The following is a 20411-nucleotide window of genomic DNA, read 5'->3' as shown; positions in this document are numbered from 1 at the left end:
TTTTGTTGATAGAAGACTCGAGACGCTAAACACATTATTGGATCAAAATTCGTCGTCTACAGTGAAAAGAAAACGATGTTGGACGGACACCTGATCAAGTTTCCTTTGTGTGTGTGTGTGTGTTTATAGGGACATCAGCGTGGTCAATTTTTTTTGTATGATCTGTTCTCTAATATTTTTGTACGGTTTTTCTTGAACTGAATTTTTCTACACCAAAAACATTTTTTTCGGAAAAGTATCAAACTTTATTCCTCTAACATAGAAGACTCGAGACGCTAAACACATTATTGGATCAAAATTCGTCGTCTACAGTGAAAAGAAAACGACGTTGGACGGACACCTGATCAAGTTTTTGTACGGTCTCTTCTTTATTTTTCCCGAACTGAATTTTTCTACACCAAAAACATTTTTTGGAAAAGTATCAAACTTTATTCCTCTAACATAGAAGACTCGAGACGCTAAACACATTATTGGATCAAAATTCATCGTCTACAATGAAAAGAAAACGACGTTGGACAGACACCTGATCAAGTTTCCTTTTTGTGTGTGTTTATAGGGACATCAGCGTGGTTGATTTTTTTTTGTACGATCTGTTCTCTAATATTTTTGTACGGTTTCTCCTGAACTGATATTTTCTACACCAAAAACATTAGTCTAACATTATTCTTAATTTGGTTGATAGAAGACTCGAGATGCTAAACACATTATTGGATCAAAATTCATCGTCTACAGCGAAAAGAAAACGACGCTTGACGGACACCTGATCAAGTTTTCTTTTGTGTGTGTGTGTTTATAGGGACACCAGCGTGGTCGATTTTTTTGTACGGTCCGTTCTCTAATATTTTTGTATGTTTTTTTCTAAACTGAATTTTCGTACACCAAAAACATTACTCTAACATTACTCTTAATTTGGTTGATAGAAGGCTCGAGACGCTAAACACATTATTGGACCAAAATTCGTCGTCTACAGCGAAAAGAAAGCGATGCTGGACAGACATTTGGTCAAGTTTATTTTTTTTATGTGTGTTCATAAGGATATACCGGCTCAGTCTCTCAGAGATGCTCATAAAGATAGGGATGTGTATGTGTGCGTTCATAAAAATGAGTGTATGCGTGCATATATGAGCACTTGTGTCTATAATGATGTTAAAACAATACAGTGTTGCAGATTTTTTTTTTAAAGGGGGACTCCCCGACCTCTGCATCAGAGTGATGCATACAGCCATCTTATTAACCAAATAAAGCAATGCCAACATGGTTCCAAGTTCTTCAAAAGTAATAAAAAAGCAAAGAAGGCTCACACAGAGCCAAACAAGACTAGAAACACCAACTAGCCACGAAAAGACGCCACGGCCGGCTGGCTAAAAATAAATAGGTAAACTAATTGCCTATGTTGCAGATGTTGGTGTATTTTTTATAGACATGATGAAACCTTACTCTATCCTTCCATCTATATAGGACCTAATGCATGTTTTAAGACCGCCTTTGATTATTGACAAGATTAATAGTACATGACATGCACAATATGAAAATCACACACGAATTTAACGGTGTGCTTTGTGTTAATTGCATGTCATATATTATTGTTTTAATATTTGGTTAAAGTTAGCCTCGAAAAACGCATTAGGTTCTATATAGATGGAAGGAGGGAGTAATATGTTTGATTTTGTAAGTAGGAGTACAAATTAAAACTCAAAATACTTTTAAACGCAATAACAAAGTTGCGTCGACGTATTCTTCGACTCATGTGTCGAGAGGTTGCATTCTGCGTGGGAAATCGTTAGCTTCTGGAGACGATGAGCGCACGGAGCGGGTGCTTCATCACGGTGGTGAAATCGAGCGTCTCCGCCATGTCCACCTTGGCCCCCTCCGCTGCCGGCCGCCACTCCAGCTCCCTCACCATTCTCGCCACGAAGTACTCGGCGTGGTGCATGCCCAGCGTGTACCCCGGGCACATCCTGCGGCCTGCGCCGAAAGGCATCATCTTGATCTCCCTGCTCCCCGTGATGTCCACTCCGTGCCCCTCGCCGCCCTCCAGGAACCTCTCCGGACGGAACTCCCGCGCCGCCGTCCACACAATCTCGTCGCGGCCAATCTCGGCTACCAGGAAGTTGACCTCCGCTCCCTTGGGCACCGCGTAGGCCGCGATCTCCGCGTCGCCGCTCTGCACGCCGTGCGGGAGGACGAAATGGCCTGGCGGGTGCAGCCGAAGGCCCTCGAGCACGACGGCCTTCAGGTACGGCATTGCCTGCAGGTTGTTGAGCTCTGGATCGGCTTTCACCTCCTCGTAGACCTTGGTCTGGACGTCGGGGTGTTGCACGAGCTCGGCCATGATCCACTCCAGCAAGGTCACCGTGGTATCCGTCCCACCGTTCATGAACTCGGAGCAGAGGGCGACCATCTCGGCGTCAGTGAGCTGGCGGCCGCCCTCATCGGCCACGCGGACGGCGAGGAGGGAGTCGGCGTAGCACGGCGGGTCACCGTCGCCGCGCTTCGCGTGGATGAGCGGGACGAATACCTCGTCCTGCCTCCTGCGCACAGCGAGGCACGCCGCCCAGCGTCTGCCGAAGAGCCTCTTAGTGACCGCCGGGAAGAAGGCGAAGACCGGGAACGTGGTGAGCGAGAGTAGCGCCTGGTGCTGCAGCTCCTCCACCTCGTCGAGCGCCTCCCGTCCGAGCCGTGCGCCGAAGCACATGTACACGAGCAGCTCGAACATGGCGCGGCGCAGGAGCGGCCTGAGCGTCACGGCGTCCTGGCGCTGCGATTGCTGCTCGCTGAGGAGGCTGGAGACGAGGCCGTCGCACGCCCACCTCCTCGCCGGCGCGAAGAGACCAACACGGGCCGGGCTGAGCGCCTCCCCGGCGAGGTTCCGGCGGAGGAGGCGCCAGTAGGGCCCGTAGGAGGAGGAGCTGATGTCACGTCCCCCGGACGTGAACAAGCGGGTGGGGTCGACCGGCGGCGGCCTGTCGGCGAAGGTGGCGCCGCCCTGGACGAGCGCGCGGTGGGCCAGCTTGCGGTCGGCGACGAAGACGAGCGTGCGGAAGAGGCGCACGGAGAAGACGGGCCCGTGGCGCGCGTGGAGGTCGACGAGCAGCGGGCCCAGGTCGAATATGGACCGGCGGAGCGCGAGGAACTTGGCGAGGAAGAGCAGCGCCGGCGGGCCGGGCGGGAGCCCCGCCTTCCCGCGTCCATGTCTGCTGCGACCAATCAGCACGAACAGCGAGACCGCAAGCGTGACGGAGCCGAGGAGGAGCAGCAGGGGCGTGGTGGAGGCGGAATAGGAGGCGGCCTGATCCATTGCCGGTGCAGCAAGATCCGGACTTGCTGGGCATGCACCAACGAGTTGCAGCGTTAGCGGCATTTTATACCACCTCCAGCGAGTTAGAGTTGTTCCGTCTCTTTTCTTGTGCCATTGAGGAGACTAAGCGATGCTAAATTTTCTGAGTAAGACACGCCGGATCAGCCGCTGTCGACAAAGGAGTGAGTGGTGGAGAGAAGAATAACACTGCGCGGCTACCACATATGCACGCGTGTGGTGTGACAGTGGAGAAGTGGTCGTCTGAAGGACGGAAGAGAAAACATGGCTGCTAGACACCTGGGGCGATTTTGTTACGTGAATGAAAATGAGGTGACGAGGACGAGGAGGAGAAAAGTTGGATGGATAGAGATGGAGGAACCAGAACAGAACCAGTGGACACCAAAGGATGGATAGAGCTACATTTTTATGAGAGCAACCGATTAAAGAATACCCTTGCTGGAGCATCATAAGACTAGCCACAATGAAGAGTAACGTACACTAGTAATATACACATTTCCCTAGACTATATTACTACTTTCATAGTGGGTAGTAACATAAGTGTGATAACATACAAATCTTCATTTATTAGGTTATAGACTCATATTGTATTGGGACATGTGATGTTACAGTAACTAGCTAAGTTACTGAAACTACCTCTCTCCTCATTAAATCATTGCCACATAAGCAAATTTGCTGAATTGGACTCGATGTTACTGCTGAAGTTACTTCCATTGTAACTAGTCTAAGGATCATTTTTGTGAGATAAGAGTGCTTTAAGTGGAGCGTCCAATCACCATCTGTTAGAATTGTGTTGAATATTATTATATAAGGTAGGTTATAGTTGGACTTGGAGTCGTACAGTGTGTAGACAGGATATGGAGTCGTCTTCAAGTAGAACACTTGTACTCTAGGTCTTCTATATTTTATATAATGAGATGGTAGACACACGATGTAACCTATGGCAACATAATAGCACAGGCACGCAAGGGGACCCGACATCGTGTGCCGGTGCCCGGACGGTCGGGTGCGGTGTTGTAGCGGTGTCATTGGAAGGAGCACCCGTAATCAGGCCCCGGAGATGTAGCCATATCGATGAACCTCGTTAACAAATCTCGGTCTCGTGTTCGTGGCGTCTCGAATTTATTTTAATAAATAGTATCACGAGCAAGGTTTTGAGGAGGTGTGGGACTTACCTAGGGGAGAAAGAACAACGACGAAATCTGCAGGAGACGGTCGTAATACGGGACGGATCATACCTCAACGAGTTGCGGTTTAGACTTTAGAGCAACTCTAGCAGACCCCGCAAAAATACGACCCGCAAAACGTGTTTGCAGGCTCATGAAAATCGCTTTTGCGGGTCAAAAACATACGCGTTCAAGCAGAACCTGTATCTAAACCTGCATAATTTGAAAAACTACTTTCGCGGGAGAAATTGCACAAACACAGTTCATCACATACTACATTGTTCATTTCATACTACATAGTTCATCACACTAGAAGCATACATACTACATTAAGCTAGTACTAGGGGGTCGGATCTAAACGGCGGCGAGGTCGCGGCAACTGGACGATGCCGTGAAGGAGCCGGACGCTCACTCCTCCTCGCCGGAGCTATAGAGATCGACGAACTTCTCCGCCTGCCCCACGCGGATGCGGCGCCACTCTTCGGCCTTCTCCTTGGCGGCGACCGCCTGTCGTCACTCGAGGGCTTCGAGCTCCTCCTCCTCCTCACGGCGGCGCTCCTCCTCCTCACGCACGCTCCGCTCGGCGATGGCGGCGGCGACGGCGTCGAACTTCGCGACGTAGTCCTCGGGCCCGACGACCCCGCGGCGGCCGAGCGGAGCGGGCTCCTCGGGCTCCTCCTTCACCGGCATGAAGGGGAACGGCGCCGACGGCTCCGGCTCCTCCTTCTCGTCCGACCACTCCCTCTTCACGGGGAGGAAGCCTGCGGCGGCGGCGGAGGAGGATCCGGCATACGAAGAATGCGCGGAGGAGAACGACGCGCGCCGGCGGTCGTACTCCACCTTCTCGTGGCGGTAGAAGCTCGCCGGCGGCAAAAGCCCGCGGTTGGTCCACTTCCGCGCGCTGCGCTTCCTCGCGCCGTTGGGCCGGACGCGCCGCTCGCGATTTGAGTCCCTCTCATTGCCGGATCGGCTGCCGGAGCCGCGTCCGGAGCTCCACATTCGCCCCCACATGGCGGCTGGAGGCGGGAAGGAGGGTCGCCGCCGACGAGAAATTGGGAGAGGAGAAAGGGGAATCGGGTGGCTCGCGGTGGCGGTGGGATAGGGTTTGGACCCGCAAAAGGGTCGCGGAACCGCACTTACAGTGCTCGGGGCGTGCGGTTTGCGGGCAGCGGCAAAAGTTTTTGCGGGCCGGGCGAGTATGCGGGCTCTGTTCTGGCCGCAAAATTGGCCTGAGCCCGCATACTCGCCGGAATTTTTGCAGGCCGGGCGTTTTGCGGGGTTTGCTAGAGTTGCTCTTAGAAGCAGACTAGGAAACATGCCCGTGCGTTGCAATGGGAGAAAAAGGCCTTCACATGCCCTTTTGCACTGAGCATGGCTAAAGACCTCACCCTCTGTCCATAACATAATAAACATGACTATAATACCTCATCCTCAGTTCCACATCCTCCATTTCAATATAACACCAGACACATGTTTCCGCTTGTCGTCTTTACCGTCCTCGTCACCGTTGGTCGTAGTATTAGCTGTCACTAACCAAGGTTGGCAAGGTCCAATTGTTGGGGAACACAGTAATTTCAAAAAAATTCCTACGCACACATAAGATCATGGTGATGCATAGCAATAAAAGGGGAGAGTATCGTCTACGTACCCTCGTAGACCGTAAGCAGAAGCGTTATGATAACGCGGTTGATGTAGTCGTACGTCTTCACGATTGACCGATCTAGCACCGAAGGTACGACACCTTCGCGATCTGCACATGTTTGGCTCGGTGACGTCCCGCGAACTCATGATCCAGTAGAGCTTCAACGGAGAGTTTCTCAGCATGACGGCGTGATGACGGTGATGATGTTGCTACCGGAACAGGGCTTCGCCTAAGCACCGCTACGATATAACCGAGGTGGATTATGGTGGAGGGGGGCACCGCACACGACTAAAAGATCAATGATCAACTTGTGTGTCCTTGGGGTGCCCCCTCCCCCGTATATAAAGGAGTGGAGGAGGGGGAGGGTCGGCCCTCTCTACGGCGCGCCCTAGGGGAGTCCTACTCCCTCCGGGAGTAGGATTCCCCCCTTTCCAAGTAGGAGTAGGAGAGGAAGGAAGGAGGAGAGAGGAAGGAAGGAAAGGGGGCCGGCCCCCCTCCCAATTCGGATTGGGCTTGGGGGGCGCGCCTCCCTCTTTTCCTTTCCCTCTCCTCTATTCCACTAGGTCCCAATAAGGCCCATATACTTTCGGGGGGGGGGGGGTCCGGTAACCTCCCGGTACTTTGGAAAAATAACCGAGTCACTCGGAACCATTCCGATGTCCAAATATAGGCTTCCGATATATCAATCTTTACGTCTCGACTATTCCGAAACTCCTCATCATGTCCGTGATCAAATCCGGGACTCCGAACTACCTTCGGTACATCAAAACACATAAACTCATAATACCGATCGTCACCGAACGTTAAGCGTGCGGACCCTACGGGTTTAAGAACTATGTAGACATAACCAAGACATGTCTCCGGTCAATAACCAATAGCGGAACCTGGATGCTCATATTGGCTCCTACATATTCTACGAAGATCTTTATTTGTCAAACCGCATAACGGTGTACGTCGTTCCCTTTGTCATCAGTATGTTACTTGCCCGAGATTCGATCGTCGGTATATCAATACCTAGTTCAATCTCGTTACCGGCAAGTCTATTTACTCGTTCCGTAATGCTACATCCCGTAACTAACTCATTAGCTACATTTCTTGCAGGGCTTATTATGATGTGCATTACCGAGAGGGCCCAGAGATACCTCTCCGACAATCGGAGTGACAAATTCTAATCTTGATCCATGCCAACTCAACAAACACCATCAGAGACACCTGTAGAGCACATTTATAATCACCTAGTTACGTTGTGACGTTTGGTAGCACACAAAGTGTTCCTCCGGTATTCGGGAGTTGCATGATCTCATAGTCATAGGAACATGTATAGTTATGGAGAAAGCAATAGCAACAAACTAAACGATCATCGTGCTAAGCTAATGGATGGGTCAAGTCAATCACATCATTCTCTAATGATGTGATCCCGTTAATCAAATGACAACTCATGCCTATGGTTCAAGAAACATAACCATAATTGATTCAATGAGCTAGTCAAGTAGAGGCAAACTAGTGACACTCTGTTTGTCTATGTATTCATACATGTACTAAGTTTTCTGTTAATACAATTCTAGCATGAATAATAAACATTTATCATGATATAAGGAAATATAAATAACAACTTTATTATTGCCACTAGGGCATATTTCCTTCAGTCTCCCACTTGCACTAGAGTCAATAATCTAGATTACATTGTAATGATTCTAACACCCATGGAGTCTTGGTGTTGATCATGTTTTTATCGTGAGAGAGGCTTAGTCAACGGTCTGCAACATTCAGATCCGTATGTATATTGCAAATCTCTATGTCTCCCTCCTTGACTTGATCGCGGATGGAATTGAAGCATCTCTTGATGTGCTTGGTTCTCTTGTGAAATCTAGATTCCTTTGCCAAGGCAATTGCTCCGGTATTGTCACAAAAGATTTTCGTTGGACCCGATGCACTAGGTATGACACCTAGATCGGATATGAACTCCTTCATCAAGACTCCTTCATTTGCTGCTTCTGAAGCAGCTATGTATTCCGCTTCACACGTAGATCCCATCATGACGCTCTGCTTGGAACTGCACCCACTGACAGCTCCTCCATTTACTAAAAACACGTATCCGGTCTATGACTTAGAGTCATCCGGATCAGTGTCAAAGCTTGCATCAACGTAACTGTTCAGGACGAGCTCTTTGTCACCTCCATATACGAGAAACACATCCTTAGTCCTTTTCAGGTATTTCAGGATGTTCTTGACCGCTGTCCAGTGATCCATTCTTGGATTACTTTGGTACCTCCCTGCTAAACTTATAGCAAGGCACACATCAGGTCTGGTACACAGCATTGCATACATGATAGAGCCTATGGCTGAAGCATAGGGAACACCTTCCATTTTCTCTCTATCTTCTGCAGTGGTCGGGCATTGAGTGTGACTCAATTTCACACCTTGTAATACAGGCAAGAACCCTTTCTTTGATCCATTTTGAACTTCTTCAAAACTTTATCAAGGTATGTGCTTTGTGAAAGTCCAATTAAGCGTCTTGATCTATCTCTATAGATCTTGATGCCCAATATATAAGCAGCTTCACCGAGGTCTTTCATTGAAAATTCTTATTGAAGTATCCTTTTATGCTATTCAGAAATTCAGTATCATTTCCGATTAACAATATGTCATCTACATATAATATCAGAAATGCTACGGAGCTCCCACCCACTTTCTTGTAAATACAGACTTCTCCAAAAGTCTGTATAAAACCATATGCTTTGATCACACTATCAAAGTGTATATTCCAACTCCGAGAGGCTTGCCCCAGTCCATAAATGGATCGCTGGAGCTTCCACACTTTGTTAGCACCTTTTGGATCGACAAAACCTTCTGGTTGCATCATATACAACTCTTATTTAAGATGTCCATTAAGGAATGCAGTTTTGACATCCATTTGCCAAATTTCATAATCATAAAATGTGGCAATTGCTAACATGATTCGGACGGACTTAAGCATCGCTAGGCCTGGACATTCGGTATTAACCGAAACTTCGGTTAGTAAATTTCGGTATTTTTCAGATTTCGGTTGTCAAAATTGCTAACCAAAAATGACAGTTAAAAAGCAGAAACCGAATATTCGGTTAACCGCAACTTCGGTTCAGTATTCGGTTTACTACCGAAGAATGAATATTTGTTTGGTGCGTTGGACGTCTCACACCCCTCCTCTTATATACCTCAGCTCCCCAACTCCTTTTGCATAGCCGAGCGAGGTGGGACTAATCAAGAACGTCAACAGTCAAAATGGTGCATTGTTATGGCTACACGCTTCAGAAAATAGCCCACGTAAGTTTTGGCCTTGCACCATTTTACTAAGGGCCCTTGCACTCATTGCATGCACGTGGTTGCCTAGGCCCTAGGCCCATGTACATGTCGCGTAGCGCAAGTGGCTCAAAAAAGAAAGTGGCACTATGGAAGGACGGCACGGCGCTGGCTACCTAGTTTTGGGTTGTGTGTTCACAGGTTCAGTTTAATCGGTTTTTGTTCGGCTAACCGATACAGAAACCGGACCTACCGAATTGAGTTCGGTTAGTGGATGTACAAACCGATTTTTTCTGTGCTAATGTAAAAAACCGAAAATTCGGTTTATTCGGTTTCGGTATCGGTTCGGTCTTCGGTTCATTGGTTTTTATGCCCACCCCTAAGCATCGCTACGGGTGAGAAGGTCTCATCGTAGTCAACTCCTTAAACTTATCGAAAACCTTTTGCAACAAGTCGAGCTTTGTAGACAGTAACATTACCGTCAGTGTCAGTCTTCTTCTTGAAGATTCATTTATTCTCTATGGCCTGCCGATCATTGGGCAAGTCAACCAAAGTCCATACTTTGTTCTCATACATGGATCCCATCTCAGATTTCATGGTTTCAAGCCATTTTGTGAAATCTGGGCTCATCATCGCTTCCTGATAGTTCGTAGGTTCGTCATGGTCAAGTAACATGACTTCCAGAACAGGATTACCATACCACTCTGGTGCGGATCTTACTCTGGTTGACCTACAGGTTCGGTAGTAACTTGATCAGAAGTTTCATGATCATCATCATTAGCTTCCTCACTTACTAGTGTAGGAATCACCGGAACTGATTTCAGTGATGAACTACTTTCCAATAAGGGAGAAGGTACAATTACCTCGTCAAGTTCTACTTTCCTCCCACTCACTTCTTTCGAGAGAAACTCCTTCTCTAGAAAGGATCCATTCTTAGCAACAAATATCTTGCCTTCGGATCTATGATAGAAGGTGTACCCAACAGTCTCCTTTGGGTATCCTATGAAGATACATTTCTCCTATTTGGGCTCGAGCTTATCAGGTTGAAACTTTTTCACATAAGCATCACAGCCCCAAACTTTAAGAAATGACAACTTGGCTTTCTTGCCAAACCACAATTCATAAGGTGTCATCTCAATGGATTTAGATGGTACCCTATTTAATGTGAATGCAGCTATCTCTAAAGCGTAACCCCAAAACAATAGCGGTAAATCAGTGAGAGACATCATAGATCGCACCATATCTAGTAAAGTACGATTACGACGTTCGGACACACCATTACGCTGTGGTGTTTCAGGTGGAGTGAGTTGCGAAACTATTCCACATTGTTTCAAATGAAGTCCAAACTCATAACTCAAATATTCGCCTGCACGGTTAGATCGTGGAAACTTAATTTTTTTGTTACGATGATTTTCCACTTCACTCTAAAATTCTTTGAACTTTTCAAATGTTTCAGACTTATGTTTCATTAAGTAGATATACCCATATATGCTCAAATCATCTGTGAAGGTGAGAAAATAACGATATCCGCCGCGAACTTCAATGTTCATTGGACCACACACATTAGTATGTATGATTTCCAATAACTCTGTTGCTCGCTCCATTGTTCCGGAGAACAGAGTTTTAGTCATCTTGCCCATGAGACATGGTTCGCAAGTACCAAGTGATTCATAATCAAGTGATTCCAGAAGTCCATCAGAATGGAGTTTCTTCATGCGCTTTACACCAATATGACCTAAATGGCAGTGCCACAAATAAGTTGCACTATCATTATCAACTCTGCATCTTTTGGCTTCAATACTATGAACATGTGTATCACTACTATCAAGATTTAGTAAAAATAGACCACTCGTCAGGGGTGCATGACCATAAAAGATATTACTCATATAAATAGAACAACCATTATTCTCTGATTTAAATGAATAACCGTCTCGCATCAAACAAGATCCAAATATAATGTTCATGCTCAACGCTGGCACCAAATAACAATTATTTAGGTCTAATACTAATCCCGAAGGTAGATGTAGAGGTAGTGTGCTGACGGCGATCACATCGATTTTGTAACCATTTCCCACGTGCATCGTCACCTCGTCCTTAGCCAATCTTCGCTTAATCTGTAGCCCTTGTTTCGAGTTGCAAATGTTAGCAATTGAACCAGTATCAAATACCCAGGCACTACTGCGAGCATTAGTAAGGTACACATCAATAACATGTATATCAAATATACCTTTCACTTTGCCATCCTTCTTCTCCGCCAAATACTTGGGGTAATTCCGCTTCAAGTGACCAGTTCCTTTGTAGTAGAAACACTCAGTCTCAGGCTTAGGTCCAGACTTAGGTTTTTTCACTTGAGCAGCAACTGGCTTGCTGTTCTTCTTGAAGTTCCCCTTCTTCCCTTTACCCTTTTTCTTGAAACTGGTGGTCTTGTTGACCATCAACACTTGATGCTCCTTCTTGATTTCTACCTCCGGAGCCTTTAGTATTGCGAAGAGCTCGGGAATCGTCTTATCCATCCCTTGCATATTATAGTTCATCACGAAGCTCTTGTAGCTTGGTGGCAGTGATTGAAGAACTCTGTCAATGACACTATCATCAGGAAGATTAACTCCCAGTTGAGTCAAGTGGTTGTGGTACCCAGACATTCTGAGTATATGTTCACTGACAGAACTATTCTCCTCCATCTTGTAGTTGTAGAACTTATTGGAGACTTCATATCTCTCAATCCAAGCATTTGCTTGAAATATTAACTTCAACTCCTAGAACGTCTCATATGCTTCATGACGTTCAAAACGTCGTTGAAGTCCCGGTTCTAAGTCATAAAGCATGGCACACTTAACTATTGAGTAGTCATCAGCTTTGCTCTGCCAGGTGTTCATAACATCTGGCATTGCTCCTGTAGCGGGTTTGTCACCTAGCGGTGCTTCCAGGACGTAATTCTTCTGTGGAGCAATGAGGATAATCCTCAAGTTACGGAACTAGTCCGTGTAGTTGCTACCATCATCTTTCAACTTAGCTTTATCTAGGAACGCATTAAAATTCAACGGAACAACAGCACGGGCCATCTATCTACAACAACATAGACGCGCAAAATACTATCAGGTACTAAGTTCATGATAAATTAAAGTTCAATTAATCAAATTACTTAAGAACTCCCACTTAGATAGACATCTCTCCAATCATCTAAGTGATTACGTGATCCATATCAACTAAACCATGTCCGATCATCACGTGAGATGGAGTAGTTTTCAATGGTGAACATCACTATGTTGATCATATCTACTATATGGTTCACGCTCGACCTTTCGGTCTCCAGTGTTCTGGGGCCATATCTGCATATGCTAGGCCCGTCAAGTTTAACCCGAGTATTCTGCGTGTGCAAAACTGGCTTGCACCCGTTGTTTGTGAACGTAGAGCTTATCACACCCGATCATCATGTGGTGTCTCGGCACAACGAACTGTAGCAACGGTGCATACTCAGGGAGAACACTTATACCTTGAAATTTAGTGAGAGATCATCTTATAATGCTACCGCCGAACTAAGCAAAATAAGATGCATAAAGGATAAACATCACATGCAATCAATATAAGTGATATGATATGGCCATCATCATCTTGTGCCTTTGATCTCCATCTCCAAAGCACCGTCATGATCACCATCGTCATCAGCTTGACACCTTGATCTCCATCGAAGCATCGCTGTCGTCTCGCCAACTATTGCCTCTATAACTATCGCTACCGCTTAGTGATAAAGTAAAGCAATTACATGACGATTGCATTTCATACAATAAAGCGACAACCATATGGCTCCTGCCAGTTGCCGATAACTGTGTTACAAAACATGATCATGTAATATAATAAAATTTAGCATCATGTCTTGACCATATCACATCACAACATGCCCTGTAAAAACAAGTTAGACGTCCTCTACTTTGTTGTTGCAAGTTTTACATGGCTGCTACAGGCTGAGCAAGAACCGTTCTTACCTACGCATGAAAAACCACAACGCGGTATAGTGTTTGCTTTTTGATCTTCAGAAAGAACCATGTTCATTGAATCTGATTCAATTAAAGCTGGAGAAACAGACACCCACTAGCCACCTGTGTGCGAAGCACGTCGGTAGAACCAGTCTCGTGTAAGCGTACACGTAATGTTGGTCTGGGCCGCTTCATCCAACAATGCCGCTGAATCAAGAATCAACTAGTGACGGAAAGCAACATGTATATACCCACGCCCACAACTCCTTTGTGTTCTACTCGTGCATATAACATCTACGCATAAACCTAGCTCGGATGCCACTGTTGGGGAACACAGTAATTTCAAAAAAATTCCTACGCACACGTAAGATCATGGTGATGCATAGCAACGAGAGGGGAGAGTATCATCTATGTACCCTCATATACCGTAAGCGGAAGCGTTATGACAACTCGGTTGATGTAGTCGTACGTCTTGACGATCGACCGATCTAGCACCGAAGGTACGTCACCTCCGCGATCTGCACACGTTCGGCTCGGTGACGTCCCGCGAACTCACGATCCAGTAGAGCTTCGAGGGAGAGTTTCGCCAGCACGACGGCGTGATGACGGTGATGATGTTGCTACCGGAACAGGGCTTCACCTAAGCACCACTACGATATAACCGAGGTGGATTATGGTGGAGGGGGCACCGCACACGGCTAAAAGATCAATGATCAACTTGTGTGTCCATGGGGTGCCCCCTCCCCCGTATATAAAGGAGTGGAGGAGGGGGAGGGCCGACCCTCTCTATCACGCGCCCTAGGGGAGTCCTACTCCCTCCGGGAGTAGGATTCCCCCCCCCTTTCCAAGTAGGAGTAGGAGAGGAAGGAAGGAGGAGATAGGGAGGAAGAAAAGGGGGGCCGGCCCCCCTCCCAATTCGGATTGGGCTTGGAGGGCGTGCCTCCCTCTTTTCCCTTCCCTCTACTCTATTCCACTAAGGCCCAATAAGGCCCATATACTCCCCGGGGGGTTCAGGTAACCTCCCGGTACTCCGAAAAAAAATGCTCGAACCACACGGAAGCATTCCGATGTCCAAATATAGGCTTCCAATATATCGATCTTTACGCCTCGACTATTCTGAGACTCATCGTCATGTCCGTGATCAAATCCGAGACTCCGAACTACCTTCGGTACATCAAAACACATAAACTCATAATACCGAGCGTCACCGAACGTTAAGCGTGAGGACCCTACGGGTTCGAGAACTATGTAGACATGACCAAGACATGTATTCGGTCAATAACCAATAGCGGAACCTGGATGCTCATATTGGCTCCTACATATTCTACGAAGATCTTTATCGATCAAACCGCATAACGGTATACGTCGTTCCCTTTGTCATCGGTATGTTACTTGCCCGAGATTCGATCGTCGGTATCTCAATACTTAGTTCAATCTCATTACCGGCAAGTCTAGTCACTCGTTCCGTAATGCTACATCCCGTAACTAACTCATTAGCTACATTTCTTGCAAGGCTTATTATGATGTACATTATCGAGAGGGCCCAGAGATACCTCTCCGACAACCGGAGTGACAAGTCCTAATCTTGATCCATGCCAACTCAACAAACACCATCGGAGACACCTGTAGAGCACCTTTATAATCACCCAGTTACGTTGTGACGTTTGGTAGCACACAAAGTTTTCCTCCGGTATTGGGGAGTTGCATGATCTCATAGTCATAGGAACAGGTATAGTTATGGAGAAAACAATAGCAACAAACTAAACGATCATCGTGCTAAGCTAACAGATGGGTCAAGTCAATCACATCATTCTCTAATGATGTGATCCCGTTAATCAAATGACAACTCATGTCTATGGTTTAGGAAACATAACCATAATTGATTCAACGAGCTAGTCAAGTAGAGGCAAACTAGTGACACTCTGTTTGTCTATGTATTCACACATGTACTAAGTTTCTGGTTAATATGATTCTAGCATGAATAATAAACATTTATCATGGTATAAGGAAATATAAATAACAACTTTATTATTGCCTCTAGGGCATATTTCCTTCACCAATAGCTGGATTGTTGAGCTGCCTTCGTGTCTGATGAAGATCAAAAGTGTTGAACACAATTTGTTTTTATTATTTGGCTAATGTAAGAGGGAAAAAGCACTGCACATAATATATATTTGTGTCATCATGTAAATTGAGTAGTTTGTGTTAGATAGACCATGAAACCTTAGCTGGACTCCTCATGCATTTTGACGGGCGTCACTGAGCCGTGTGAGACTGGTTGTACGTGGAGACGCGGAAGAGAAAAAAATTCCTTTCATATCCCTAGTTTAATAAAATAAAGTAAAACAAAGCATCATGTGGGCATATTTCAAATATTCGCCAAGTATTATTAATATACGTATAGATTAAGAATTAGCTACAGTACCTCCCAGTTAAAAAAGACATGTTTACAATAATGTTTGCCTTTTCAAATTTAAAGTTCAAAAAATATTTGTGTTTTTAAAATATTTCTAAATCCGAGAAATAATCACAACAATACCTCCTAGTTTTAAAAAAACTGTCCGTGTTTTAAAAAGTACTCAGGTTTCAAAAAAATAAAAAGACAAATATTTTTCTTTAAATAAATGTGCGACTTTAAATTAACAACTTTGCCAAATTTTCGCATTCTAAAATATATTCACTTTGAAAAATATATTTTCCTCTCAGTATCTGGTGCCACTATGTACTTAATTTAAAATTTCGTGGTGCTAATAAAACACATAGTCTTGTTTAGTATATTGGTCAGCATTTGAGTGTTCTAGCATGAGTGGTTGGGTTCGATTCCTCACGTTGCGGTATTTTTTTTCTTCGAAATTCTTTTAGCGCGGGATCTTTGTCTGCTAACGGGCCGGCCTATTGCGGCTCTATGCGTCCTGTGATTTTCCTTTTTTTGATAGAAACGAATGGAGAGAAGGAGGAAGCGCCTGGAACGTACGAAGCCTGGGACGTACGAAAATTATCAAGGGCTGAACCCGTCGGAAGTAGCAAGGCTTTGGCAGCAATTGAAAAGTAAACATTGGGAGTTGTGCTTGAAGTATACCACTACATGGAGCATCGTTGATTAAAGGGATTCTTTTGATCGTTTTGCTTAAGGGCACTTCGGCACACGTCGGTAGTTCTTTTTTCTGCGGAGAAAAGGGAATTTATTCCTTTTTTTTGCAAGGAAAAAGGGATTAATTAAGTGACAGCCATGTCTGCATTACATAGGTCCGGAATCTCGTCCGGCCTAGAATGAAGCCACACCGCAGTGCGCTTCTTTATTCGGGAGCAACTAGTTAACAAGCGCTTCTTCGGAGCGCTCGTAACGAGCGGTTCGGGAGCATTCCACGTGTGACAAGTGTCGCGCGCGGAGCGCTCCCGCGAGGGAAAACCAGTTGGCGCGGTTAGTTTCCGGTTTTCCCTTTCCGGTTTGTGGTTTCGTGTGTTTTGCAGTTTGACCCTCGAACTACCAGAATTTTCCGTTTTCTCTTCCCGCGCGAAAACACAAAGAAAATACCAGTTCGTGCGGTTGGTTCCCTGTTTCCCTTTCTCGTTTTCCTTTTTGTTCCCATTATATTTCCGGGTAATGGAGATTTATGGGTTAGTTACGGGCAAGGACTACCAACACTATCAAACTAGATAATACCCCGCGCGTTGCAGTGGGAATTTGTAGTATTGATAGGAGAAGGATTTATGGAGAAATAATAACTATTGAAATAAATATAAATATATGTCTTTTTAACCTTGGATGGAATGATGTGAAAAGTCTGGAAAGGTTTTATATTATAGAGCATCTCCATATTTGGTTGATTAGAATGCACCTTCTCAGATAATAAAACTTAGTTGTCTATTATCCAAAGGTGGAAAAATAGAATGGTTCCTGAGTAACAACATATATGCTCCATTTACATCTTATTTAATAGGATGCCACGCAACAGAGTACAATTAGACAGAAGGATACAAAAGGGGTCGTACTTGATTCTCTCAGTGAGGATAGACCTTTTAGGCTTGGATGTCTGTCAATACCAGAACAATCAGAAAACTAATGTTCTTACATTTTTCAAGTGAAGCAATAGGTTTGAAGAGATCATATCTAAGTGCTTAGCCTTAGAGAAAATTGTTCGATTGTAGTTACACATGCGTGCTTGAAAACTGAACATTGGTTACTATTCTAGCATCTATCTCCAAACCAGAAACATCTCAACGCCCTTATTTGCTTATTTATCATCACACTTGTACATCTTGTCCCTGGGAGGGAGGTGTAGTCAGGTAGAGCATTCAGTTGAACAAACACCAAAACCATTAGAAACCTGTAAATTATAATGTATCACAAATTTGATAGAACAAAACACACACCTTCAAAAAACAGGAAATACATTATTTGAGTATGGGCTATACTATTACATATCTGAAGTGAATATCTAGTAAGAGAAAAGACACATTAAGGACATGACTGGGATTCCCTAAAAAAAGGACATGCCTGGGAGTATGAAACCATGTGACATTCGAAATTCGTATTTATTTAGCATGGGTGAATCGCATAAATGAAAAAAAGATACAGCAATGCAGTAGCAATAATAATCTCTCTAGCAAATTTTATGAAAAAAAATACCAATTTCTTATGCAGAAGTGTGAGTGATAGGGACATGTACCTGGAGTAAACATTTCGGTGGTTGTGCCACCTTGATTAGATGCAAATAGTTAATTTAAAACTCAATTTCCCACATGACAAATATTATATGCATATCATTATTTAATAAAATTACAAATATCTATTTTCATCCTTCTGGTTTAGTTTATGGAGAATTTTCTTGAAACCCACGACACTTAAACACTGATTGATTGGCATGTAAACTCAAATTCTATAAGAATTATTCACAGTAGTATAAACAAAAGCACAAAGGCGGTAGGAGCATCGTGATAACTGGAAAGTGGAAATAGACCATTCCATAAGATAGAGGATGGAAGCATACCAAGCTAGATATAGTGGATATTATGTAAAATAGAATTTTGTCGCATTGAACTGTAGTAAAAAATCATGTAGGAATATATTATGCTTTTTTATGAACAATCATGTTCTAGAAATTGTGAATTACATGCTAAACTTATTCTTGAGAAAATCTGGATCTCGAGGCTAACCTTGATGCACATTGAACTTCTTTCCACAAAATAGGTTCATCATCAAGCAACTATATTGAGTGAAACAAATTAAGCAACCCTAGAAATTCTTGCATGGAACTAATTAAACTCCATAAGGTCAATAATTATATTACTATAGAAAATTGTCAATACTCCATAAGAGTAGCCATTGAGAAATGCTAAATGCATTTTGTACTTGTTATGTCCTAGAGGAGTAATCTTGTATGATCAATTTGAAAGGAGAAAGAAAACACTAACTGTAATTATAGAGCTCCTTGCCTCCTTTCGGATGCAATACACGTGATTTGTTAATGGAACCTCCGAAATTCCTAGCAGCTAACAAACAAAACCTTAGTTTTGAACCTGGCAGTAGAAGAACGACAATGTCAGTCACACGACGGTGTCACTCGGGTATTGGACTGATCTCAAGCCATTCACACTGGAATAATATGACCAGACAACAAAATACCTGAAAATGAATTGCACTATGCCATATGCTCTTATTCTATAGAACTATCAAAGGAAAGTAATAAAAATAAAAATAAATCACACTGAACTAACATGTGTGTGTGTGAGAGAGGGAGAGAGAGAGAGAGAATTGTAGTTGCACGTGTTAAATGGTAAATTTCATGTATTTATTCCTTCAGAAAAATAAAGAAAACGAACAAAGAGGAATTGCTCACCATCTATCGTTTCCGATCAAAACCAACCGGATCAGAGAGATCATCATGATCCATCGGATGTTGACACATTCTTGCGGACCGTGCTTCAGTTAGAGAGGAATCGTAGGTGAGAGAAACTTGCGGAACTTGCGGCCATAGAGAAGGTGCCTGGAGACGGAGCAGGGATGTTCTTCTGAAAAAGGCTTCCTACAACACCCAAATCAGAGCATCCAAACAAAGCTATAAATCAAAATAATTGCTCAGATCTGAGGACATATAAGAGGAAGGAGATCCACCCACCATTGGTGCAGGTGATGTTGGAGGAGGAAGCCGATGGTGGCGCATGTGACTCATCGGGAGCTTTGGTGGACATCGGGGCGCGGGGCTCGATTCATCTGCAGCAAGAATCAATTTAAGGGCGGTGATTACGTGGACTGAATCGGCAGCAGCGTGCGGCTCTGCCGGCGACGACCAACGAAGGCTTGTCCAGCAGCGGTACGACGCCATCAGCACCCCCGGCACTTCTGAAGGTGAGGATCTTCCCGTAGTTGTGCAACGGCTGATGCGGAGATGAAGATGGTGATTTGTTTCCTGAGTGGAGCCGTAGAGGAGAAGATAAAGGGGAAATAATCCTGGTTGTGGGAGAGGATGAGATTTGCGTGGAGGTGGGATAGGATGGATGTGGGCTGTTCTGTTCCAGTGAGGTTCTGTTACGAAGAGGAAACGGCAAGTCGCTTCTGTGACCAAGGCTGGTTGCGTACTAATGCAAATTAAATCCCACTTGTGTAACTAAATGCAAAACATATCATTAGCTAGAAAAAAATAGAGTTGCTGATGTGGTAAGGCTGCTGACGTGGATAGGCTGCATGTCAAGATAAATCAAATAGTGGGGGTGAACTTCTTAAGTATATAAGATGTGACCTTTCAAGTAAGGAAAAAAAGCAACTTTTTAATGTAAAACGGCAGTCTTCAGAATCATTCAATCGTGTGACTTCTTTATAGGCACAGGTGAACACCAAGAGAGGCACAGGTGTATAACTTTACTAAATTAAATAAAAGTGCCTCCGGCGCGAGGGAACCTCCTTCTCACCTTCGGCTCATTTAATTTTCATAAACATCTTGAAGGGGGGGGGGCATAGGTCGAAGTGTGTGTTGGTCGTGCAGCGTGCTGGTTCGTGCGGCGTGTTGTCCGGCGTGGTGTGACATGGCGCCTCC

The 20411-nt window shown here is 44.9% G+C and overlaps 1 protein-coding gene and 1 long non-coding RNA gene across 2 annotated transcripts; both read right to left on the bottom strand.

Moving 5' to 3' along the window:
* Positions 1 to 1645: 1645 nt before the first annotated feature.
* LOC119330423 (cytochrome P450 89A2-like) lies at positions 1646 to 3534 on the bottom strand. The gene has a single exon (XM_037603531.1). The coding sequence runs from the start codon at positions 3359 to 3361 to the stop codon at positions 1781 to 1783; it is 1581 nt and encodes a 526-aa protein (XP_037459428.1). The 5' UTR covers positions 3362 to 3534; the 3' UTR covers positions 1646 to 1780.
* A 13758-nt stretch (positions 3535 to 17292) lies between these two features.
* LOC119328322 lies at positions 17293 to 19857 on the bottom strand. Its single transcript, XR_005158923.1, has 3 exons — positions 19497 to 19857; positions 19218 to 19403; positions 17293 to 18897 (listed from the first exon to the last, which is right to left on the bottom strand). It is a non-coding gene; the product is annotated as an uncharacterized LOC119328322 (long non-coding RNA).
* Positions 19858 to 20411: the final 554 nt, after the last annotated feature.

The sequence above is a fragment of the Triticum dicoccoides genome, chromosome 7A (genome assembly GCF_002162155.2).
Source record: "Triticum dicoccoides isolate Atlit2015 ecotype Zavitan chromosome 7A, WEW_v2.0, whole genome shotgun sequence".
NCBI classification, from domain to species: domain Eukaryota; kingdom Viridiplantae; phylum Streptophyta; class Magnoliopsida; order Poales; family Poaceae; genus Triticum; species Triticum dicoccoides.
This window is presented reverse-complemented; position numbering and strand designations above follow the sequence as displayed.

Bases quoted from the DNA above. Each gene is read 5' to 3' on its own strand.
- LOC119330423 (XM_037603531.1), bottom strand. From the start codon at position 3,361: ATGCCGCTAACGCTGCAACTCGTTGGTGCATGCCCAGCAAGTCCGGAT.